The following is a 25,289-nucleotide window of genomic DNA, read 5'->3' as shown; positions in this document are numbered from 1 at the left end:
ACAGTAATATTTTTTCCTGTTAAATCTTTGGAATTCAGAGTGTGTTTTATGTAATGCACACGTCACTTTGGACTAATCACGTTTCCATCACCCAGTTAGCTACATGTGACTGGTAGCTTCCAGGCAGGTTGAAGTTGCAGAGTAGCAACTCTAGAAGTTTCACAGGATGAACTGAGTATCTGATAAGAGTCCAGTATTTGCCACAATTTCTGTACGTTCTGAGGGTAAGAAAAAGCAAAGATTTTTAAATGTACTTGAATAAGTTAAATATGGCACTCTCTTTTAGTATTAAGAGAAATAATTTGTTGCCTTTTCTATAAAAATTAATTAATATGTGTAATTTTATTTTTAAAAGTAATGCTTTCTTTTAAATATCTTATAATTAACTGGATTATATAACAATTTCTTCTGAGCATACGGGAAAAGAAATAGTCAACAACCAAATGGGCATTTAGGTGTGGTAACATTAGTCAGGGTTTATGTCTGAGCAAGAGTTTTAAAGGCCTCTTTGGAATGGGCTTGCAGTGCAGCAAGGGAACACGGTTACGGGCAGAAGAAACGGGATGCACACGACCTCACAAGGGTTGGGCAGACTGTTGTGTTCTGTGCACAGCGGACTGCTTGATCTAACCAGGAAACAGTGAGTGTTCTGAGCCTTAGTTGGAAAAGGAGATAAGGCCCCCCCCTTCCTTTTTTTTTTTTTTTTTTGCCTCAAAACCTCAAGAAACTTTTGGTGTTTTTAAGGTGAGAAAGGAGGTATTGATAAAGTTAAATTTAGGCAGGGCGTAACAGTCGTAGAAAATTGCTCTGAATGTGTGGGTGATTAGGGAGAAGGTCAGAACCCTAGGCAAACATTGCATTCGGCAGGTAACTGCAGTGATTAATCCCAGGACAGAGTGTGATGGACTGAGCTGTACAGAAGAGGGGTTTATGGAAAGGTTACTCAGTAAGAACTGGTGTCCATTTGGGTGTGTTGGGTCAGGGACAAGGTTAGGGTCAGTAGTGACACTAACACTTCTTTACCCAGCAGGTCGAGAAAGAAGGGAGAGGTTTAGGTTTTAAAAATGTTTTATGCTAGAGGTGTAGAGATGGATGTTTTTAGAACATGTGGCTATTGAAGTCCGGAAAGACTTGAAAATAGCATTTGAGGGTTAGATAGAAAGAAGTTTGAGGCTAGTGATAAGAGTTCTGGGAATTACGGTGTTTTTATGGTGTAGAAGTTGATGTGATTACAAAGAAAAAAACCATGGGGGATTTGGAAAGGAGGGAGAGAATGGACTCCTGAGAGCCTCCAGCATTTGGAGGCCTCGTGGAGCTACAGAAGGAGCACAGGGGTTGCGATGAGGCGCGGGAAGCCTCAGGAGTTACAGGAGAAAGTGGCCATCCTAGAACTCAAGGCAGGACGCTTCAGTGTGAGTGAAATGCTGGCTGTCAGTGCTGCGACACGGCAAGAAAGGTAAGGCCCGAGAAATTACAGGAGCCTCTGATGAGTGGCGGGTGAGCTGAGCCTCTAAGCCCAGCTTACATCTGGAGGCAGCCCAGGGCCCGTCTGTGCGCTGCCCTCACACCGCAGGTTTTGTTTTTTTTTAACCATTCTGAAAGGACTATAAACAAGAGGTCTGTGTGCCAAAGACTTCTGGAGCCCACAAGACCAGCTGCCAACTAACTCCAGGTATAAGGAAAAGGAACAGATCATTAACCGTTTCTAGACTGGGGGAAAGGAAGTCACGTAGGAAGGACTCGAAGCCAGAGGGGACTGACCAGATCTTCAGAAAGCGAAAGAGAAGAAAATCCTATGTATGATTTAAAACAGTCCTCAGACAATCAGCTGATCAGACCGTTTAGTTGAGAGCATACTAAATGCAGCTACAGACATATATATCACCAAATTGGTATGATTTTAGAATACATTCTTTTCCTTATTATATTGTAATATGCATGAGTTTAATTTTGTGCTTGGCAAGGCAGTTTATTCTTTATTTTAGATGGTACAAGAAGTGTTAAAAAGTGCCATTCCTTTTAATCCACATTTAGTGATAGATGATGTTGATAATTATATAGATTTTTAAAGTTTTGTTTTACAACTGGCAGTTAATATACATCAATATAGAATTAGTATATGAAGTATTGTATTTGTGTATGAATATGTAGCTTCCATCTTTAATGTTCTCCCTCATATGATATTTTCCAATATTAAAAAACCCTTATTTGATTTGAATAAAAATTAGTCTGTTTATGCTTAAGAAGCATCTTAATCTACTTGATATTAGCATTTCTTAATTTTATCTCTTTGTTTTGTTAATTTCAAAACCTTATGTATAACATCCAGATAAAAATGTTTGTTTTTGCACTGCAATGTGTCTCTCAGTTGATATTTTCCTTTTTGATTCTTTTCAGCAAGTATATATTGAACATTAACTAGGTGCCCAGGATTATCATTGGTATTAGGGATATAAAATAAAATAAGAACTGCATATGGTCTCAGGTAGATGTAGGCACAAATAATTGCACAACTATATGATTAAATTTAATGTGACTAAAATTAGATTAAAGATAGTATAATGTTTTTATTGAGACCTTATTCTGATTGGATATCAGTTCAATGTGGATAATTTCACGTGTCTGAAAGATTTACCATGAAAATTCCCTTCGAGTGATTTTTTTTAAACTGTAAAGTCAGAGAAATATTAAATTCTTATACAACAATTTCGTTGTTTTACTGTTAATTATAGCAAAGGAAGATGCAAACTGTGCAGTGTGCGACAGCCCGGGAGACCTCTTAGATCAGTTCTTTTGTACTACTTGTGGCCAGCACTATCATGGAATGTGCCTGGATATAACGGTTACTCCATTAAAACGGGCAGGTTGGCAATGTCCCGAGTGCAAAGTGTGCCAGAACTGCAAGTAAGTTCTAATTTCAACTCAAAGGTGTGTATCGAGTTTAACACAGACCCTATTGTTAGGTCCTAAAGGTTTGTGTAAATATGGTAAAGGTTGTTCATGCTGCAGCTGTATTCGTTCACACTGACTTCATCATGTCTTTAAAACTTGCTAGGTATTTATTAACTTTTATATTACTTTGAAACAAGTCTAAACAAAAAATAATTTTAACAGTTTAAATTCCTGGTTGCCTAAAAAGCCAGTTTAAATTTGCCAACGATTTTAAATGAATGATTTTAACAATTAAAAGTAAGCATTAGAAAAATAAAGCAGCTTTTTTCCCCCCGCTTCTTCCTGAGGGACACTGGGGGTGAAATTTAATAGGAAAATAAACCACTCACTATGGAAAGTAGTTATTAGAGTGAGCCAAAGAATCGGTGATAAGTTTCAGTTTCTATTCCAGGAGGAACAATTGATAATAAATCTACTGTTTTAAAAGAAATTTCCAACTATCTGAAGGGCGGTTACCTTCACTGTAATCCTGAAACAAAGTTGTGTGGATGTAAATGTTTGCAATGGGGTTATCTTTTCTTGTTTGTTTTAGTCCATCCTTTGATCATTGCTCCAGTCTTTTCTGTGATTTTTTTTTTCTCATGCTACTAATTAGCATGATAATTTGGGGATGTTACCTCCATCTACAGCAGTCTTCAAATTGTTTACAAGCTGAGAACTTTTATAATAAGGAGAAATGATGCTCATCATTGCCACGTTCAGTCTGTTTTATTTGTAATTTGACAACAATAAGCATCAATATCGTAGAATTATGTGGAATAAAGAAGACCGCGTGAAAATATCGGTAAACACTTGGTGGATACCTTGTATCTATGCCTAGCTTCTTGAGAAGGAGCAAAAGAATGTGAAGAAAAGAGTGCTGTTCTTCTAGGATCCTTCCACATAGCTGAAGAGATACAATGTGCAATTTTACATGTAGAATTTGTTAAATTAAATAAGAAATTACTGAAGGCCAACTAACCGATCTTCGTTTTTACTTCTGTTTATCCCCAGGTTTTATTCAGCGGTTCCTCTCTCAGCTCTTCTTCTAGTTTTTCTTTTCCCCTCCTCTTGAATTAAATTCTTAGTTTCTGATAGGGATGAACAGTCAAGAATCAAGGCAGAGACTATGGACAGAACAAGGGCCCAATCTTCAGGGTAAAAAAGTGTTCAGGGAAAGATTTTAGGTTTTTAATTTCAACTCTTAATAATTACAACAAGATGATTATTCTTGTGTCTGTTTATTTAGCATTTATTATTTAATGGATGTTCTTAGCTCTTCAGCCACAATTATATTTAATTCTCATGGTAATCTTTGATTTTCATTCACATTTTGTACTTGAAGCCAAGAGGACTTCAAGTCTGAGTTATTCAGGAGTCTCACAGCTAGAAAAATAGAAGTCTGAATGCAGATGTAGGTTGGATCCAAATTTGATCCTCTCTTTTTATATCACGCTGTTCTTCCAGTTCACCGTGCCAGGATTTGTTCCTTTCCGTGCAGCATCACCTATTGGTTACAGCTCCTTGCCCAAAAGAGGATGGGTATGGGATGTTTAAAAAATAAAGATCAAAATCACTCATCTTGCCTTAACCCCTCCCTCTCTGCAGGAACCCTAAAATGACCAAAGCAGGTTCACCATAGGTGAGCGTTTAGTAGGGATAGTCCTTTAGAGGCCTTTGGAAGGCGTCTGTCTCATCCTCTGGAGGGTTTGCACTGTCGTTATCTGGGCATAGGCAGGATTGACACTGAGGGCATTTATGAACTGGGCAGCCCCCAGGACAGGGTCTTCTCATGGTTACTTATGTCACAAACATAAGTTTAAAGACAAGGCATCATTAATGCTATCTTATTTTTTAGACAATCGGGAGAAGATAGCAAGATGCTAGTGTGTGACACGTGTGACAAAGGGTATCATACTTTTTGTCTTCAACCAGTTATGAAATCAGTACCAACCAATGGCTGGAAATGCAAAGTAAGTTGTTTATTTTTTTAAGAAAAATATCATCTGTATGTTTTTTTTTTAATATAGAGCAGACAAATCAGATACCTATTCAAATCTGTATATTTCATTCAACTTACAAAACTTTAATTGATGTATAATTGATATACAGCAAACGGCACACATATAAAGTCTGTAATTTAATTAGACACATGTACACTCATGAAACCATCATCATCTTCAAGATAATGAACAAATTTACAACCCCTAAAAGTTCCCAGGTGCCCTTGAGAGTTCCTCCATTCTCACTGTTCACTGCACTGCTCCCTCTGATTTTCCAGACAGTATGGTTTCTCTCACCATAGGTTAGTTTGCATTTTCTAGAACTTTATATAAGTGGTGTCATATGCTATATGCCCTTTTCTTTCTTTGAGGGGTGGGCATTTTTTAAAACCCAACATAATAATTTGGGAATTCCCCCACAGTGTTGCACACACCAGTAGTGATCCCTTTTTATTGCTGAGCAGTGGAAGCACCCGGATTTGTTCATTGAGTCACCTAGTGGTAAACATTTGGGTTCCTTACAGTTTTAGGCCGTTTTCAAAAGTGCTTCTGTGAACCTATCATCTAACATATGTCTGTATGGTACTTCATGGCTAAGGAATTGTTTTTTGAATGATTCACCTTTAAACTTCGAAACTCTTTGAAGTAGGTAGTATCCCTGTATGCAGATACTAAAATAGGTATATTTTAAAAATCTATTAATTTAAAATCCAGAAATAAAGCAGAGTATATTTGGTTAGATTGACTTTTAGATGATTTTTACTGTGATTTCACATGTACATATATTGGTGTGTATTTATGTATAAACTTGTATTAAATATTTGGAATCATTGTGTATGCATATGTGTATTGTTCCTTCCCCATAGTAGTTTTAATAAGTGCTTATTCATTTAGATCTCTGTTGCTTTTAGATGTAAAGTTTCTTCGGGTTTTGAGTGTTAGGATCTGCAGACAGTTTCCCACTCCTTTTTCATTACTTATGATACCAGTCTTTCTGCTTGGTAGGATGCTTTTAATACAGTGTATTCTCAGCTATTTAAAGTTTTTTCTAGGTCGTCTTTGAGTCAGTGATTCTCCCCAGTTCCATCTCTTCTGTCGCCTTTGCATCTTTTTGACCTTTAGGTGTTGCATTCTGAGTTTCTCTAAGCTTCCTGAGGAACTTATGGAGGCTCTGTTGTCTGAATCTCTAAATGCTATAGGCTAGCTGAGAGCTCTGCCCACTGGGCAGTTAGTATAGTACTGCTGCTGCTGCTAAGTCGTTTCAGCCGTGTCCAATTCAGTGCAACCCCATAGACAGCAGCCCACCAGGCTCTCCCATCCCTGGGATTCTCCAGGCAAGAACACTGGAGTGGGTTACCATTTCCTTCTCCAATGCATGAAAGTGAAAAGTGAAAGGGAGGTCGCTCAGTCGTGTCCAAGTCTTCGCGACCCCATGGACTACAGCCTACCAGGCTCCTCCATCCATGGGATTTTCCAGGCAAGAGTACTAGAGTGGGTTGTCATTGCCTTCTCCAAGTATAGTACTAGATAGCAACAAATTGAGACTGACTTGTTCATGGAAGCCAAAATATTCACATTCTTAAAGTAAAAGTAGAAGATGAGAATAACTCCGGTTTACCTTTAATTCCCAACTAGCTGAATAAAACTGTATTTTCTGTTTAGAAGATGTTTACAAACATTATTTACTTTGACTTTTCTTTGAATGTGCTCTAGGATGAGTCAATCATAAAAATAGTTAATTTGCTTCCTTTGACATCTATAGGGTAAACTAATAAATTTAGAACTGGTGAGGGACTAGCAATTAAGTGAATTGCCTGAATTACTAATTTGCAGAGGTAGAAGAGAGACTAAAATTCAGGTTTCTTGTATTACATTTTAATGCTTTATCCAATATATTATGCTCCCTGTGCTATCATACTAACTTGAGCAACAGAGTAGTTCTTTTTTTCCCGGGGCACGAAGCGGGGCAGCTTGTGGGCTGGGCCTGTGGGATCTTAGTTCTCCGGCCAGGGGTTGAACCCATGCCACCTGCTTTGGGAGCACAGTCTTAACCATGGACCACCAGGGGAGTTCCAAGGAATATTAATCTGATTTTCATCTATGATAGGATTTGGATCCTAGAGAACTAAAGACTCTAGATCCATTGGGCATCTCTACATACCCCTCAGGCTGAAATTTTTTAAAATTATTATTGTAGTCTTAATTTCACAGAGTAGACATGAAGCTAGGCATGAAGTTCTTTGATCTATGGTAATTACATTGGCTTAACTTAGAAAATAAATATTAATTTAATCTAAAATAATTTTGCTTTTTAAACTACATTGCCAAGATGTGGTTCTTTCATAATGTGTATGAACATTATGAAAGACAAAGAATGCCTTTTGTATAATAAGTATTTGTATAAAAGTAGTTTGATAAAGCCAGGGCTGGGTTTACTGGTTCGGAGTAATCGGACTTCAAAAGTGCCAACCAGCAATTCCTTGCATGGCAGATGTAATGAAGAAAGTGATACTCAAAAACTTCAGAAACCTTTTGGTTCACAAATGCACTGTAATGGCACAGTTGAAATCTGTAGTAAACGGGGTATTGATTCAGTTGTTTCTAAAACGCAGGCTTTTCTCTTTATAAATTCCCGTGTGCTGTTTGCAGTTCGTGTTGTCAGGTGATGTGTGTGAAGGACTCGCCTGGCTCCGCGGGTGCTGCTCACTGCTGCCTGAGCAGTTTCCCTGTGCGGTCCACAGTCTCATTCTTACTGTGCAGAATCTTGCATCTTTCACACGTCTTAGAGAGCACTTGGGAGTAACGTAACAACAAATACAAATGCTAAGTGCAGTTGACAGTGCAATTCTTAGTCGCTCAGTCGCGTCCGAGTCTTTGTGACCCATGCACTGTACAGTCTGCCAGGCTCCTCTGTCCGTGGGGTTCCTCAGACAAGAATACTGGAGTGGGTAGCTATTCCCTTCTCCAGGGGATCTTCACGGGTCTCTTGCACTGTAGGCGAATTCTTTACGTCTGAGCCACAAGGGAAGCAGTTACATGTTATATTAACTTTTTAAGAAAATTGATTGCCTTGCGGGACCCTGCTTCCCGACCAGGGATTGAACCCTATTGAACTTGACCGCCAGGGAATTCCCTGTATTTTTTAGAGTTAGCATTTCCATGAAAAATGTCAGGTTCTCAGGAAACATGTAGACCGCAAAGAATACACCTGCGCCCTCGCACTCTAGTCCCAGGGACAGAAACGCTCGGGTTCCTGGTGGTGTCCGCAGCCATCGGGCTGGGGGGGCGTGGCCCTCGGCGGGGCGGGGCTGTGGGCGTGGCCTTATGTGGGGCGGGGCTGGGGCGTGGTCTTCGGCGGGCGGGGCGGGGCGGAGACGGGCGGTCGTTGGGAGCCGAGGCCGCGCAGCTTTCCTGGCGGAGGCGCCCCCGCGCGGGGCTCGCGGGCCTCGAGGCGGCGCCACTTGGGGCCGCTCCCCGGAGCTCCCTGCGGGGACGCGGCGCTCGCCGGCGGTGCGGCAGGTGTTGGTGGTCCCTCTGCGGAGGCCTGGGAAGGGCGGCGGCCCTGCCGGTGGGGCCCGGGTGGGGGCCGCTGACCCGCCGGCTCGCCCCTGTCCCCGGGGCGCGGCCGAGCCCGCGGGCCGCGCTCTCAGGTGCGCTCCCCGGGCGGGCGACCCGCGGCGCGGCGGCTCGGGCTCCTGCAGCCCCGGCGCGGCGGCTCCCTGGCTGCGGGCGCGGGCGCTTCCGCGGGCTGCCCCACCGTGTGGTTCGGTTCCGGGTTGGAGGAAGAAACCTGCGTCGGATGCGTTTGTATGTTTACCCTGAATCTCCGCCACCGCGCCTCTTTTTACTTTTCTGAAATAGGAAGTTGAATTCGTGGTCGCTTCCTTCGCTTTCCTAAGGAAGAGAGATTTCAGACTATAAATTTACCTTTGATTATAGCTTTGGCTGCACTCAGATTTTTTTTACTCGTAACTTTAGGCACATTTATTTTTTTAGGTTGTACTTAAACAGATTCAGCTTTAATTATGTTAAATCAGTTTCGCTAGTGTAAGCTTTATGACGTATATTTGGATGCCTTCCAATGGTGACGTTTTAAACTTGTAGTATTTGTGTTTATTAATTAGATGAAGCTCTTTGCCCCTGTTTTTGGCTGTTCGACTCAACAGCATATTCAGATGTAGTTACAATTGACCACTATCAATTTCTCCTTGCATTTTGCTCTTTTTTTTCCTTTAAAAAACTATTTTGTGCTGCTTATTAAGCAGGTAGGTCAGGCTAATGATGATCTGCTTTTTTATCAGGGTAAAACTATAGTCTGTGTATGCCCCCTTTTTGGGAGGAGGGTACCAGATGTTTTGCTTTGCTTGACAATGTGGCCATGCGGGGTTAGTTTACAAGTTGAATGTGATCTTTTCACATCGTATATTGGATCCTTCTGTGTCATTTTAATTGTACCTTTTGAAGGGTTTAATAGTCAAGCACTTAGATTAATGGATGTAATTGCTTGGCTATTTTAAGACAAGTCCGTTCTTTTAGCTTCCTATTTTTCAGTTATTTTTATTCCATGCGATGATTGCAATTCAGAATCGTATTTTATGGATATTAAGTTATAAATGAAACTATAAAATTTTCTGCTCCTGTTTCCCACTGAAAATGAAGAAATCAGAAGTTTTCTCTCTGCCCTCTGTCTTAAGTTAACCCAGACTGTAGGCCACGTCACTATTTCTTTGGCGGGCGGAGAATCTCTGTAGTTTACAATGTCATCTCACCACTAGTCTTTTGGAGACATGGTTATGCACGTCTATTTTTAAAAAATCTTAAATTTTCTGGACTCTTACAAACCTGAAAGAGACTGTTGCCTTCCACCTATGACACGAATTTCGTCTGGCAGAGTTTTGCATTACAGCTTTTTTCTTTTTACTCTGGAAACTTGTTTTCTTTCTGTGTTGACTGTTGTCATTCTCCTTTTAGGCCCAATGGAAACATCTAGAAAAGTGTTGATTAAATTCACCTTCTTTCTTTTTTAAAAACATATTTATCTTCTTTACATTCTCTTTAATAACCTTTAGTAGTATCTAGGTAATTTTGTTTCCTATTTTAAATCATTATTTTCTTTGTCGTGGTTTTCACTATCTTGGAAAATGTGTCCAGAATTCCGAGTTTATTTCTGGAGGTTGTTCTCTGGCTTCCTTTTGTGCTGCCTTCTTACTGATTTGTTTTCTGTAATTGCTGCTGTTTTTCACATGGTAGAATTATTTATAATACTGCTGAGAATATGAGTAGATAGTGCAGTGTGTTTTCTTCTGTTCTATGGAGGTATTATAAAGTGATTAAAAAGATTAGGCAGTGGAGTCAAATCTCGGGTTTTTCACTTATGCCAAAAATACAAGATCTTTGGCAATTTATCTGACTTCTGTAAGCCGAGTGTCATTCCGTAGCTGAAGTACTTACCTCACAGTGGATTTAGTGAAATAATTGTAAAGTGCTCAGCATATTGCCTGACAAGTGCTCAATTATCCTGGAGTTTTTCCTAGGAATGCTTATCCTCTGAGCAGTTTGAAGAGTGATACTCTTTCTCTACTCTTGAATTCTTTCGTATCTGTTTATAGTCTTGAGTCAAATTCAGACAGTGTGGTAGAGGCTGGAGGTACAGGGGCAGCTCGGTGTGCCTTCCTGGAGGTGTCAGTCTAGTGCAGCTATTTGAACTGAGGTAAGGATGCTCCTTTCAGGATCTTGTATACCAGGCGTTTTCCCGCAGCTTTCTTTTCTGTTTCTCTCTTGCGAATGCCAGTGTGTTGGTATATGATGCATTTTAAAAGGCTTTATTTGTGAGTAATTTCAAACTTTAAAAGCAAGAAAAATAAAAATAATGCCCGTATGTTATGTACCTAGCTTCTTTAGTTGTTGGGGTTTCAGTAGGATCACCCATGCCCTTTCTCCCTTCTACCTCTTCCCTGCCCACGCCACCCTGTGTATTAATTTCCCCCCCGAACCATTTGAAGGGTGAGTTATACACACCATGTTCCCTTTATCCTTAAGTATTTAATGTGTATTTCCTAATGGGGATATTCTTACACAATCACTGCACTGTTATCACTCCCCACATTTACATCAATCTAGTTGTCACTTGATTTAATGTCCCCATACACCGTTTCCCTCTTCCCTGTAGGTTCCGGGATCGAGTCTAGTGTCAGGTTTAGTTGTCATTTAGTTGTCACGTTTCTTTAGACTCCTTTAATCTGGAAAGTTTCTTAAACCCTCCTTTGTCTGTTTGATGTTGACAGTTTTTCCTCACATGCCTGGATTATTTGTTTGTTTGTTTTAATCACAAAATAACTTTGCTCCTTTTGTGTCTTTGTCTGACATATCCTCACGATTATATAGTTATTCATTCTTGGCCAGAAGATTGAGCAAGTCTGTGCCCTTGCCAGGCTCTCCCCTGGATGCAGCTGGAACTTCCCTCCCTCATAGGCGATGTGAATTCCTGAGCATCTGCTCAGGCTGCTGTCAGGTTCCTCCACTGGTTCTTTTTTTTTATCTAAAAAAGTGTTATGTGAGGAAACACTTGAAGACCTTACAAATATTTTATTGCTCCTCAAAATTTTCTCCAAGATGATAGGAACCAATGCCTGATGTAGTGTTTTAACCTGTTTTTTGTAAAATAAGCTTTTCTAACATTTACCTGTCAACCTCTGCATTCTATTGTAATCCAGAATCTGCCCTTCTTTCACATGTTAAAATTATTTATATATTGTCAGTACTGACTCATGGATTCTTGTTATTGTCAATAATTTATTACTGTACCTGATTTGTTTTGTGCTCAGATTGTTCCATTTTGCCTTTGGTGGTCTTTTCAAGCTGGCTCTTTGTCTTTGTGAGATGTCTTCCCATTTATTTGAGCACTTCATTATATTTGGGCGTAGCAAGCTATTCCAGAGTCCTCCTACACCTTCTCTGCCTGGAATCGGTCATCCTCCTTTCTGTGAATAGGCCACGTTCCTTTAGTGGAGGTGGGCTACCGGGCATTTATTGCTCTGTGGGTGTTTGCTTCTCTGTCCTCTCAGCAAATGAGGCAGGAACTACATGCCTGAACACACACTACACGTGTGCGTGTGTAGAAGCACACACGTATGTGTGTGTCACATATGGACATCGTTTATAAATGATGAATTTCCCCCAGTACCCCAATCCTGATCCCTCCCGCCGTTTCTTTGCCTTCCTTCATTCTCACACACCCATTCTTGTATTGTGTGTAGTGAGAATCCTTGTGCTTTGCGTGTTATTCTCGAAGTGTTTTTAATTTCTCATTCTTGGCTTATTTAGTTTTTAAAAGTACATAGGATATTAACATTGTTTCAGAAACTCTTGGTTTATCCTTCCTGTGTTTTTTTTTAATGATGAGCAAACATGTTTCCCTTTTCTACCCTGAAGGTAGCATATTATTATATGTGTTCTTTGACATGTTACTTTTTTTCCTTATTATTATATGTGCTCTTTGACATGTTATTTTTTTTCCTTATTGTCTGGAATTCGTTTCAGTTTATAGAAATCTTCCTCATTCCTTTTTTTTTTTCCTTTGTATTTGAAACACAGTTTTTCAACCTGTGTTCTATGCTTCAATATTTAGGTAGTTTCTAGTATTTTACATTAGAATGATTCTGTAGTCAGTAACTTTGTGCATATGGGTTTTTGAATTGTTGGGAGCAAATCTCTAGAATAAATTCCTAGAAGTGGGTGTGTTGGCTTGGGGGGGTAAATGCATATGTAATTTTGTTTGGTTTTGTCAAATTCCCTTTCATGGGACTCGCGTCAGTTCTTGTTACCGCCATTCGTGCATGAGAGAACTTCTTTTCTGCATTCTTGCCAGTAGGGTGTCATATTTGGATTTTGATTTTTTGCCTGTCTTATGAGTGAAAAATGTTACCTCAATGTAGTTTAATTTTTATTTCTCTCTTGAGTGAAGTTGGCTATGTTTTCTTATGCTTAAGGGTCATTTTCACCCCTTTTTATGAGTAGTCTTTTCTTGTGTTTTGTGTGTTATTCTTGAAGATTTTGACCCCCATCCCACCCCAATTAAGAGTTCCTTATATAGTCAGGATATTAGGCCTTTATCTGTGTTGTATGATGCAAGTATTTTCTTCCAGTTTATTTACCTTTTGACTTCACCTGTGTTTTTTTTTTTTCCCCATGTAAAAGTTTATTTTTATATAGTCAGATTTATCAGTCTTTTGTTGCTTCTGGAGTATTTAGTTAAAATTAGAAAGCCTTTTCTTATACTGAGGTTATATGAGAGTTCACATTTTTTTCTAGTTTCTGCATTATTTTTTTACATACAACTCTCTAATCCAGTTTTCATAGTATCCCGCCAGGCTTCTCTGTCCATGGGATTTTTCTGGGCAAGGATACTTGGGAGTGGGTTGCCATTTCCTCCTCCAGAGGATCTTCCAGACCCAAGGATGGAACCCATGTCTCCTGCTTTGGCAGGCAGATTCTTTACCCCTGAGCCACCTGGGAAGCATGTGAACTCTGGGCTCCATGAAAAATCTTCCTAGAATTTTTATTAGGGTTACTTTAAATGTGATGTTGATAGTGATGTCTTGATGTTAGGACATCGTAAGAACACGGTATGTCTTTGCATTTGTTCAAGTCTGGTTTAAAGTTTTCTAGGAATGCTTTCTCATTTTCCTTGTATAGGTTTTAGAAATTTCTTTGCTGTTGTTCAGTCCCTCAGTCGTGTCTTACTCTTTGTGACCCCATGGACTGCAGCATGCCAGGCTTCCCTGTCCTTGGTCTCCTGGAACTTGCTCAAACTTAGGTCCATTGAGTCAGTGATGCCATCCAACCATCTCGTCCTCTGTCGTCCCCTCCTCCTCCTGCCCTCAATCTTTCCCAGCATCAGGGTCTTTTCCAGTGAGTCGGCTCTTTGCATCAGGTAGCCAGAGTATTGGAGCTTCAGCATCAGTCCTTCCAGTGAATATTCAGAATTGATTTCCTTTAGGATTTAGGTCCAACTCTCACATCCATACATGACTACTGGAAAAACCATAGATTTGACTAGACGGACCTTTGTCGATAAAGTAATGTTTCTGCTTTTTAATATGCTGCCTAGGTTGGTCATAACTTTTCTTCCAAGGAGCAAGTGTCTTTTAATTTCATGGCTGCAGTCACCATCTGCAGTGATCTTGGAGCCCAAGAAAATAAAAGTCTCTCACTATTTCCATTGTTTCCCCATCTATTTGCCATGAAGTAATGCAACCAGATGCCATGATCTTCCTTTTTGAATGTTGGGCTTTAAGCCAGCCTTTTCACTGTCGTCTTTCTCCTTCATCAGGAGGCTCTTAGTTGCTCTTTGCTTTCTGTCATGAGGGTGGTGTCATCTGCGTATCTGAGGTTATTGATATTTCTCTCAGAAATCCTGATTCCAGCTTGTGCTTCCTCCAGTCTGATGTACTCTGCGTATAAGTTAAATAAGCACGGTGACAATATACAGCCTTGACCTACTCCTTTCCCAATTTGGAACCAGTCCGTTCTATGACCAGTTCTAACTGTTGCTTCTTGACCCATATGCAGGTTTCTCAGGAAGCAGATAAGGTGGTCTGGTATTCCCATCTCTTGAAGAATTTTCCACAGTTTGTTGTGATCCACACAGTCAAAGACTTCAGTCAATAAAGCGGATGTTTTTCTGGAATTCTTTAGCTTTTTCTGTGATCAAACAGATGTTGGCAGTTTAATCACTGGTTACTCTGACTTTTCTAAATCCAGCTTGAACCATCTTAGAGTTCTCTTAAGTTTCTTCTTAAACATTTTCTCTATTTTGTTGATGTTATAAATTGGACTTTCCTATTCATTATATCTTTTAACTGGTTATTGTTTGTGTATGTGAATTCTATTGAATTTTCATTGCTAATTGTATATCTTGCTATTTCGTTAAATTCTTTTATTACATTTAAAATAGATTATCTAGGATTTCCAAGTATGCTGTCATCTATAAGTACTGTTAGTTATTCTCTTCCTTTTCTTGCCTCTGTTTTCATTTGTTGCAATGTTTACATTGATTCAGAACCATGTGAAATAATGGGGATATTAGGCATCCTTGTTTCCTTTCTGACCTTAGTGGGAATGTCTCTCCGATTCCCCAGTTAAAAACAAAATGTTGACTTTTGAGTTGAAATTTGTGTGTTTCTCACATTAAGGAAATACCCACGCTTTTTTATTGTCTGCAAAGCTTTTTTTTTAATTAGTGGATTTTAATTTTTTTGCCAAGACCTTTTCAGCATCTAGTGAAATTAATTATCTTCTCAGACCTAATAATATGTTAAATTTTATTGTCAGGTTTTTTTCTAATATTTAACCATCCTTGCATTTTTTTTTTTTAATAAACTCCCCTTGGCATGGTTTTATTATTTTCTTAATTTGCTATTGGAGTTTGTTTTCTAACATTTTAGGGTTTTGGCATCAATATGTATGAGCACATCCACTTTATAATCTGTATACAGACTTTAGCAGATCTGTGGTTCATGCTAGTTTCTCTTTTTTAGTGAACATCTCTTTTATATCAAAAGATAACAGCAGCTCAAAAAGAAAGTTCCCTTTTATTGGTGATTTAGATTGCGAAGTTGGGGGTTGGGTAGAGAGCATCCCACAGTTTATGAGCCTTGTGCCCTGGATGTTAAGGCCACCTCGCTAACAGGCCCTGAAGGAGGTGTCATAGGCCTCTGCCAGGCCTGCCATCAGTAGTTCTTTGCTAAGGAGGGTGCCACTCTCTGTTCTGAAAATACGAGCAGCCATGTTGGATTTTTGTGTTGAGTGATTATTTTCATAATTTCAGACACCTAATCATTTGGAGTGGGTCATTGTTGTTTCCTTAGCGCGAATTCTTCTTTTTAGTTTCTGAGCAACACATAAACAAACGAAATTCCCTAGCAGGGCCATTTTGCTTTCACAGTAGGGAGTTGAGCAGAACTTACTCAACAAGCTGTTTCCTGATTCTGGATCGTGTTTCTGTTTCTGAAGTTTGGATTGCCATGTTTTTGGTTTTCTTCCTCCCCCGTTTATGTTTTCTTGGATATCTCTATCCTTGCTTAGACTTTCCAGGAAGTTGTAGTGTAAATTGAATGGTATCAGATATTCAAAACAAGCAGCTTTTTAAAAAACATACACCCTAAATTTAGTGTCATAAAAATTAAAGTTTAATATATGATCTACAAATGTTTCATTGGTTTTCTAAAACGATGCACACCAGAACTGCAGCACACATGCAGAACAGACCGTTTCTGTTTTCATTTTTCCTGGTGTTTAGAGTTGCAGAGTCTGTGTAGAGTGTGGCACACGCTCTAGTTCTCAGTGGCACCACAACTGCCTGGTGTGTGACAGCTGTTACCAGCAGCAGGAGAACTTGTGTCCTTTCTGTGGGAAGTGCTACCATCCAGAATTGCAGAAAGACATGCTTCATTGTAATATGTGCAAAAGGTAAGAAGGTAGTTATTCTACTGAAATATCTGTGTGTTCTATTCACGTAGTCATCTGCTCTGCCGTGTATTTTGAAATCCAAGCTTTTGTCATTCCAGTAATCCTTTTAGTACTGATTGCTGTTATAGATGGAATTAAATATGTTTTTTATGAGTCTGAAAGACATGATGATGTAAGTGGGTGAAAAATAAGACCAGAAGCAAGCATTGGGAGGGGAAAAATAAAGAGAAAATAGGTTGAAAATGTGTTGTTGTTTTTTTTTAAGTGAACCCCTTTGGTAATATCCAAAAGTGACAGCTCCTCTTCTAGACCCTTCGGTCGCCAACTCCTCTGACCTCTCTTCTGTCACCTTGGCCCTTTCTCTGTCCAGTTTTTCAGTCATTATCTCTTTTCCTTAGATATTAATTAAACTTTAAATTAGAGCATTTTATTTAAATGTATTTATCATCGCAGATGGGTTCACTTAGAGTGTGACAAACCAGCAGATCACGAACCGGACCCTCAGCTCCGAGAAGAGTACATCTGTATGTATTGCAAACACTTAGCGGCTGAGATGGACCCCTTGCAGCCAGGTGAAGAGGTGGAGATGACTGAGCTTCCTGCAGGTACCTGTGAGGCGTGTTGTTTTTTATGCTGATGTGCCAGGCAGCCACCAGTGTATCACTTCAGTAACAGTGAGGGACTCCAGTTTCTGTACAAGTGTTCTTGGTCATCTCTGAATCTCATGGCTAACATCTAATCTAGCTTTTTTTTTTTTTTTTTTTTAACAACCATTCACCTTATATTTTAATTCCAAGACTAGTGTACTGTCCTGTTTTTTGGGCCAGTAAGTGGAAGTTCCTTATTGTTTGGCTATATGACCTAATTTGTACTTAGTACTCTAGTTTTTTTTTACTCCAAACAAATTTCTTGTATTTTTATTAGTATACCATTGATTATAAATGTAATAGCAAGATTCTTAGATTGTAAAGGGAACAGGCCTGCTAATCAGATTGGTTTTCATTTTCATCATCATGAGCGGCAGCATCTATAAAAATTCTGATTCATCATCTGCAAGGGGTTTAGCTAGACATATCTTTGTTACGAACATTTTCTTTCTAGTATTCCATCAGTATACAGTTGTGTGACGTCCTTTTAAAATAGTGAAATGCGATTTACCCTTTTTAATTGGTTATATTTTCCATATTAGAAAAAATAAGATTATGTATTTGGTTCAAAGTAGAAAAATCTGAAGGATTCCTGGCATTTTTAGTGATAATTTATTCCCCTTAGAACAAGGGATTGATTGTTGACTTATCAAAAACAGAAAAGCTCATTCTAAGGTAAAGGATGAATAATTTTTTGTTAAGATTATAACAATGAAATGGAAGTTGAAGGCCCTGAAGACCACATGGTATTTCTGGAGCAAGCAGTTAATAAAGATGTTGCTGGTCAGGAGCCTGCACCTGGAATTGTTCCAGATGGTAAGGATGTTTTTGGTGATGGATATAGTCTGTTCTCTGAAGAAAATGTCTGTATAGAGTGAATATGTGAACATATACTGAAACTTCAGTACCCTAAATAAAATTTTGACAAGACATACTCATGTATCCAACTTTTAGAGAGGCGCCTTTTTAAGTAAAATAAACTTCATTAAATTTTTATAATTTATTACAGTTAATCAGGGAAAGGGCATGTATATATTATAGTTAGCTGTAATCTAGACTTAAATATATGCTTTGTTTAGGGATCAGGCGGTTCTCATTGACAAGCAGTCTCCTTAGTTATGTGATTACTGACTGGAGCTGCTGCTGATGGTGAGGTATTCCATGCTGAGGTAACGAGAGTCATTGTTGCAGGTTGTCTCAGCGGTCCTCTTGAGGGTTATTTCAAGGATATTTCAGTTATGGTTTCTGCAATATTGGTAGAACCTATTATTATTGTATCTGAGGATCTGGAGTTAATGAGAGATCAGGTTGGGGAAAAACCACTTAATTTCATCTTGGTCTCCCCTCAAAGTCCATGGGGTTGTATGTGATACTGTATGTTATATAGGTTGAGTTTATACATAAAAAGTTCTTGAGATTTTTTGAGGTTAAATTTATATTTAACAATTCTCATTGAAAATTGTACTTCATAAAAATGGAAGTGAAGAAAAATAAGACAAAACTATAATAGTCTTATCATAATACACAAACAGATTCCTTGTTTCATCTTCATATCCTACTTCAAATGAATAGTAGTAACAAGATGTTTTATGCTTATGTTTGAAATTGGTATTTGGCAGTAGGATAAATATCTTACTGAAAATATTGTTGAGAAAGCAGCATTAGAGAAGTACAGAAATTTTGACTCCTTTCTGGAGATCCCACAAATGTGTTGTTCACAGCAGTCCACGTCCATCCTGGAGAGCAGCAGAGGAGTAATCCTCCAGAAAGTTGTGGCGCGCATGGACTTCTCGTTTCTGGTGAGCGGCACATTCATGTTGTCCGATGAGTTATATCGTTGCCCCTTTATGGTCACAGATTTAACTCATTGTCTTCTCAGTTTATTTTTTCAAATTAGAGAATTGTTCAGTACCAGAGACTTGATTACTGTTGCAGTATTCACATTACGGTAGTTAAATCTGTGGTTCAGTGATCCTTTTCTTGTAAACAGTTGGTAGTGAATTTCTAAAGCATCAATAGAGCATGTTTATGCTCTTAATCCTTCCTGCCTGGCTCAAAGGAGAAAGAACATACTCATGTTTCATGTGTCTCTTTACTGCTGAGACTTAAGGTACTTGGTCTAGGCATTCTGGATAGCACTAGGATCAGTTTGTTTTACTGGAGTCATTCAGATGGTGGAACTTTTGGTTTTAAACCTATAAATGTTTACTTCATTTATGTGTATTTTCTGTTTTAAAATTTTTATCACTTTTAAAATATTTTTGAAGCACTTTTTTGTGTTTAAAAATTTTAGTATGATCAGAGCTGTTATTTCCTGTTTTCTTTTCAGCTGTAGTCTTTTAATAAAGCAGGAATGAGAAGTGAGGTTTCATCACTAAAATTTCAAACATTAAAAGTTTCAATCACCATGGTAAATAGTAAATAAGGAAATTAGTATCCTTATTAATGTGCCTTAGAAATCAACCTTGATGGCTTTTGAAAGAAGTGCTGTTTATCATCAGTGCTCTGACTTAATAGAGCCACTTAGGGCTCATGTTAGTTGAAACTCTGTCCTTACTCTTAAGTATATTGGGTTAAAGTTTTCACACACTAGTACCCTGATTTAAAGTTTACTGGTCAGTGACTTCTGATGTCTTATTTTGTTTATTGATTTGTTAAGATAAGTCTCTTTGGTTATATAGATGATGAGGAAGAACAAGGATTATATCCCCCACCCCTGCCCCAAAAAATGTTGGTTGTGTTAGCAAGTATAGCTAAACAAAATAAGTCTTTTCTTTCTATGGTCAGTACTCATTTTGGTCTACAGAAGCTTTGTTAGATCTTGTGTCTGCTTATTGCAAAATCCTTTTTTAGACTAATCTTTATTCTTCAAACTTGGACATACTGTGTAATATCACTGAGCCTCATTTTCCTAGCTATAATATGAGTGTAACTTTACCTACAAAATTTTAAATCGCTTTGTAAGTGCTCAAACTGTAAAACATTATATATGTATAATGGTTATATTAGAAATTAGTTCTGTTTTAATATTCCTACCAGAAATTACGTTAAACTCTGGGGATCCTATTAAGGCAGTGTTTTTGTAGGTTTTCTGGTCTGATCTGTGACTTATTCTACTCCATAAACCCTGGTGTGTATTGACACTTATTAAACTTAATAATTGCCTTTCTTGATGAATACGTTCTGATTTAAGGTGTGATTTTAACCAAAAGTAATGTTTTGGAAGCCCTCCCCAGCCCATCTTTTTTTTCCATCCAAGCCTGTTACTTTTAAACCATAGAGCTACAGACATTTAAGGCATTGATGTTTTATACCTACTTATAGTTAGGAATTTTAAAATTCATATGTCCCTTAACATAATAGATATTCCAAATTTTATAGAATCATCCCAAGATAAAATGAATCCCGAATCGGAAATTCAGATTTCTCGTGAAGTTGATGGTGAAGCAATGGAGATATGTCCGAAAGTGACGCATGCTTGTGAAGGTCCAAGTGAGAATAGCATGGAAGTGACCGAGAGCGTCGAAGCCCTTCCTCCCCAGCTGGTTGTGCTGCAGGAGGAAGTGCAGTCGATGGAGGAGCCAAATGTAGTGGTGTCGCCGGAAGAGTCTCGGCCTCCCGAAGTCACCATTGAGTCTGTCATTCTCCCGTTGGAAACCTTAGTGTCCCCAGATGGGGAAAGCACTTCTTTATGTTCTACAGAACAATTGGCTGTAGAAAGGGAACAGAGAGAAAACCCTGAGCCTTCTGCATTTATGGACTTGGAAGCGGCTCCTGCAGTTGAGAGTCAAGTGAAAGATGGCTTATGCCAAGAGGGCAGATCTGTAAAACTATCGTCTGAGACAGAGTCATCGTCTTCCTCAGCAGCGGACACAAGCAAGGCTCACGCGTCTTCCTCCCCAGCACTTTCTTCCGACTTGCCTTCCCATGACATGCTGCACAGTTACCCTTCCACTCCCAACGCCTCTGTTGGAAACATCCTGCCAACCACGTACATCTCAGTCACCCCAAAAATTGGCATGGGCAAACCAGCTATTACCAAAAGGAAGTTTTCTCCTGGTAGACCTCGGTCCAGACAGGTATGGTGATTTTAATGATTCTGACAGAAAAGATGCTGGAGCAATTCTATAAAGTAAAATGGTGTATGTGTAGCTTTGGTTTCGAGGGCAATTTTTTTCTGTCTTTTGGTGGAACTCAGACAACTCGGTAATGTTGACGTATGTGCTTTGGCCACTTTAAAAAAAATACTATTAATGAAGAGTAATTTATTGAACTTGAAGTGATCTTATCGGAATTTAAATGCAACCTATTAGAAACCACTAAAAAATTTTTTAGTTCTATGCTGTAGGAACAATAGAGCTTTAAAAAAGTAAAGTTTTGGATATAGTATAACGTTTATTTTTCCCCTCAGATGTATTTGTTTATTGGTACTGTTCATTATACATATTTTGACTGCTTAAACATCAGAATTTACTCGGGGAGTTTTTCATGCAGGAGGATTTCTCAGTTTGGTTTTCCTATTGTTGACTTTTTGTGAAAAATTTCAGTGGTTTTATACACAAAAAATTTAGGGTTGTACTGTTGATCTTTAGGAAGTGACGAGAGTTCCATGATTATCCTGTAAAGTTTTGTGGCCTCTATCCTTTATGGGTGCATTTAAGATCTTTTTCAGTGGGATTTGAGTGAAACTGCAAAGTGAAGATGCTGTAGCTCGGAATTATGTGTTCTACAAAATTCCTACTTTCTGAAGTATTTTTAGAAAATAGCAAGATAATAAACAGTGCAAAGTGTTTAGTCACAGTAGCAGTTTGGAGTTTTAAGTCTCATGATTTAGATTGCTTTTAGTGATTTAAAGTTTAACTTTTTATAGGAATAATATCTGGTCATCTAATTTTGTAATGCTAAAGAAAAGTAGAAAGGTTAAATCGAATTTTACTTTAATGTGAAAATTAGTCTCTTCTATTTAAAATTCATATGTATTTTATTTTCTAAAGGCAGCAGTTTATACCAGAGGCAAGGAGTTGCCACATGGAATTTACATATTTCTCTATGGCGAAGACATACACAGTAAATGCAAACACTCTATACATGCTTTTCTCTACGTGTTTGGTACTTAATTTCTCTTCTACCAAGAGAGATTTTTCTTTTCAAACTAGTTCTCTTCCTCCTTAGTTTTTTATTTTATTTTCCTTTCCTATTTTGGATAGCATATACTAATTGTGTAGTTTTGGCTCTGAAAAGACTTTTGCAGTGAAAATTTGAATCTCTAATTTTGGTTCAGAAATTTACATCCTTTAAGGATTTTACATCATAAATATTCCTATTTTACTGATAACTCTCCTTGGAGTCTTCTGCTCCAACTGAGAAAACATTATGATTGTTTTTCTGTTGACTTGTATTCCACAATGGTATGGGTGTGCGTGTGCGAGAGCAAGTGCATGTGTTTTTTTCTTCCTGGTCCATCCCAATTCGTTTGAGTCATGTGTTCATGTTTGTTACTGCGTCTGCCAAGTTCTGCCTCAGTTCTGGTCGTGTCCTCCTCTCTGGTTAGCCGCCACTGTCTCGTCACCGCTGCACAAGTTGCTGCTGATCTCAAGCAGCTTGTCGGCCGTGTTTTAGTTGTATAGGAAACGGCCTTCATTTGGTTTTCAGTTGTATAGGAGACGCCCTTCACTTGATGATTCAAAGCTTGTTGATACACTGATGTCTTGATGTGGAACAAGATACTCTTTTTGTATTGCTTTATGAGAAAATATTTAGTGAAAACATATGACTGTGATCTACTTCAGGTGCCCATGTACTAATTGCTTTCATGGTGATACTGAAAGTTTCTATTAAATCTCCTGTGAAATATGTTTTTAGACACATTTGATTGAAGTATTAAATGTTTAAAGAAAATTTCATAATGAAAACTGAAGTACTTTTGATAACTTTATAAGAATTTTTTCTTCATTTTACGTTTTCACCATTTTTTTGGTTGCTGCCATGTCAGTGGAGGCTTAGGGATTTACACAGCTGCTAAGACTGGCATCTACTAAGAGAGTCTCATGCTGCTGCTAAGTCACTTCAGTCGTGTCCGACTCTGTGTGACCCCATAGACGAAAGCCCACCAGGCTCCCCTGTCCCTGGGATTCTCCAGGCAAGAACACTGGAGTGGGCTGCCATTTCCTTCTCCAATGTGTGAAAGTGAAAAGTGAAAGTGAAGTCGCTCAGTCGTGCCCGACCCTTAGCGACCCCACGGACTGCAGCCTACCAGGCTCCTCCATCCATGGGATTTTCTAGGCAAGAGTACTGGAGTGGCTTGCCATTGCCTTCTCCGAGAGAGTCTCATAGAGAAGGTGAAATTTCTTCAGCAGAGGAGGTTTTCAAAAATAGTACTTCATTAGATCATAACCACTTGGCCATTACATTGTGAACTGAATTTCTTATTTTCATCAATTTAAGTAGTTTATAAGAACCTTAGAATTTTATAATATACTGCTGTATTGCAATAGCATTTTAAATGAAGTGTTTTGAATTAACTTACCAGTTTCATAATGTATTCCTGTGAGAGCAAACCAGGCCTCCAGTGGTGAGCTGTAGAGGATTGTAGTTTTGTTAACAATTAATTACAAGTAAGCAATGCCTCCCCTCTCTCTCCTTTCTCCTCCCCTCCCCTCTGTCCCCCCCCCCCCTTTCCTTCTCTTTCTTAACATGTCTGATTTCTAAACGTAAACCTTTTAGTAAGAAGCACTGTTGGCATTTGGTGGGGAGCGGTTTTGCTATTAAAAGATAGGTTGGTAAATCATATCATCCAAATAAAGATTCAATTCTTGATAAATTATTTCATATCCAACTTTTAACTGAAATGTAAAATACCACTGATATATATAATGATAATTTATTAAAAGAAATTACCCTAGTAGTTATAACTGTCCTTGATTACTTATGAGTTAAACCTTCATGCTGCTGCTTTGTCTTAGAAGCTATTAAAAAAGTTTCATTAGTAGGTAAATATTCTTCATTCTTCAGGAGGAACGAAATACATCGAGTAGGTGCCAACAGTGATTTCCCACATGTCTTCTAAATGCTACACCATTTTATGAAAACGAGTTTTAAGAACCCTATTTAGTATCATTTATATATATTTGTAGTATAATTAATTGATGCTAGGAAAGATTGATTATTATGAATTCACATGAACATTTCCATAGTGCAGCTGTTTGGCTTCAAAGCCTTATTCTTTGATTACTGTATGTGGACACCAAGCAAGTGAGGTTGTGAACTCTCTTGATTTCCTCTTCCATAAAACTACATAATTTGCTTATTAGAATTTAGTGATAATATATGTAAAGCACCTGACACATAGCAAACCATGCCTGCCCTGTTTTCTTGATTTGCAGAATAATGCAGGTATCATGTGAAAATGGAGACTTGAGAAGGTTGTGATATGTATGTGTTAAATGTAGTTCTGCAGGGGTGGTCCTGAAACCCAGCACATTGACTCATAACTGTTTCTAAAGAGATGTGCCAGTGAAAATAACTGCAGGCCTGACTGAGTCAAACACTGGCCACAGGAGATGGAAAAGGGTAGTAGGTTTTCAAGTTCAGAGCTGCATGATGGCTGCACACGTTTTTGAACTAAACTGCTATTTAATTATTCTGTGTGTGTGTGAGATACACAGTAGAGGGGAAAGCAGACAGCAGGAGCAAGAACTCCACTCAGGCGTAGGCACGTTTTCTAGGAGAAATGACCAAACCCCTGCAGACCAGCAGTATCAGTATCACCTCGGAGTTTGTTACTCTGAATTCCAGGCCTCACCTTTGCTTGAGTGGAAATGTTAATGTTAAGCAGAACCCCGTGCAGCCTTAAGTCCAAGAAGCACTGCTCTAAACCACTGAAAACACTATTTTTCATCCCCAAAGCGTCTCTCCCTTTGGGGTATCAAGCTGCAAGACATACAGATTAGAAGTACGCATCCCTGTCAGTTTTCTTGTGCCTGTTACATTTTTTAAGCCCTTACCAAAATGACAACTAGCACCAGCCAAGTTTGCTTTCTTAAATTACGAAGGCTAAAGCTGGCAACAGCTATTTCTCTACTTTATATAGTACATATCTTATCAACCCACTCTCAGGACTAAGCTTTTTCTATTTGATGTTGAACTCAGTTTTGTATATGACTTACTTACATTAAAGGAATTCTGTAAGTCATAAAAATGAATTGTTGCTGTAATGGCTGTAATGTCCATGAGTGAATGT

The 25,289-nt window shown here is 38.7% G+C and overlaps 1 protein-coding gene across 24 annotated transcripts in view; it reads left to right on the top strand.

The window, feature by feature from the left end:
- The window catches only part of KMT2C (lysine methyltransferase 2C), a 263,765-nt gene that overhangs the window by 142,197 nt on the left and 96,279 nt on the right, over positions 1–25,289 (top strand). For 21 of the 24 annotated variants that reach the window (XR_008685321.2, XR_008685323.2, XM_055421605.2 and 18 more), the window contains exons 8-14: positions 2,733–2,904; positions 4,790–4,904; positions 16,234–16,403; positions 16,857–17,008; positions 17,753–17,866; positions 18,772–18,849; positions 20,432–21,129. Coding sequence is in view for 22 of the 24 variants with exons in the window: in XM_055421605.2 (XP_055277580.2) it covers positions 2,733–2,904; positions 4,790–4,904; positions 16,234–16,403; positions 16,857–17,008; positions 17,753–17,866; positions 18,772–18,849; positions 20,432–21,129 (1,499 nt within the window). In the remaining 2 variants the exon portion in view is untranslated. The remainder of the gene's footprint in view (positions 1–2,732; positions 2,905–4,789; positions 4,905–16,233; positions 16,404–16,856; positions 17,009–17,752; positions 17,867–18,771; positions 18,850–20,431; positions 21,130–25,289) is intronic. The other 3 variants (XM_088834778.1, XM_088834774.1, XM_055421596.2) reach the window with 1 other exon arrangement.

This window comes from Moschus berezovskii, chromosome 3 (assembly GCF_049115385.1).
Source record: "Moschus berezovskii isolate FMDL1 chromosome 3, NW_MosBer_1.0, whole genome shotgun sequence".
NCBI classification, from domain to species: domain Eukaryota; kingdom Metazoa; phylum Chordata; class Mammalia; order Artiodactyla; family Moschidae; genus Moschus; species Moschus berezovskii.
This window is presented reverse-complemented; position numbering and strand designations above follow the sequence as displayed.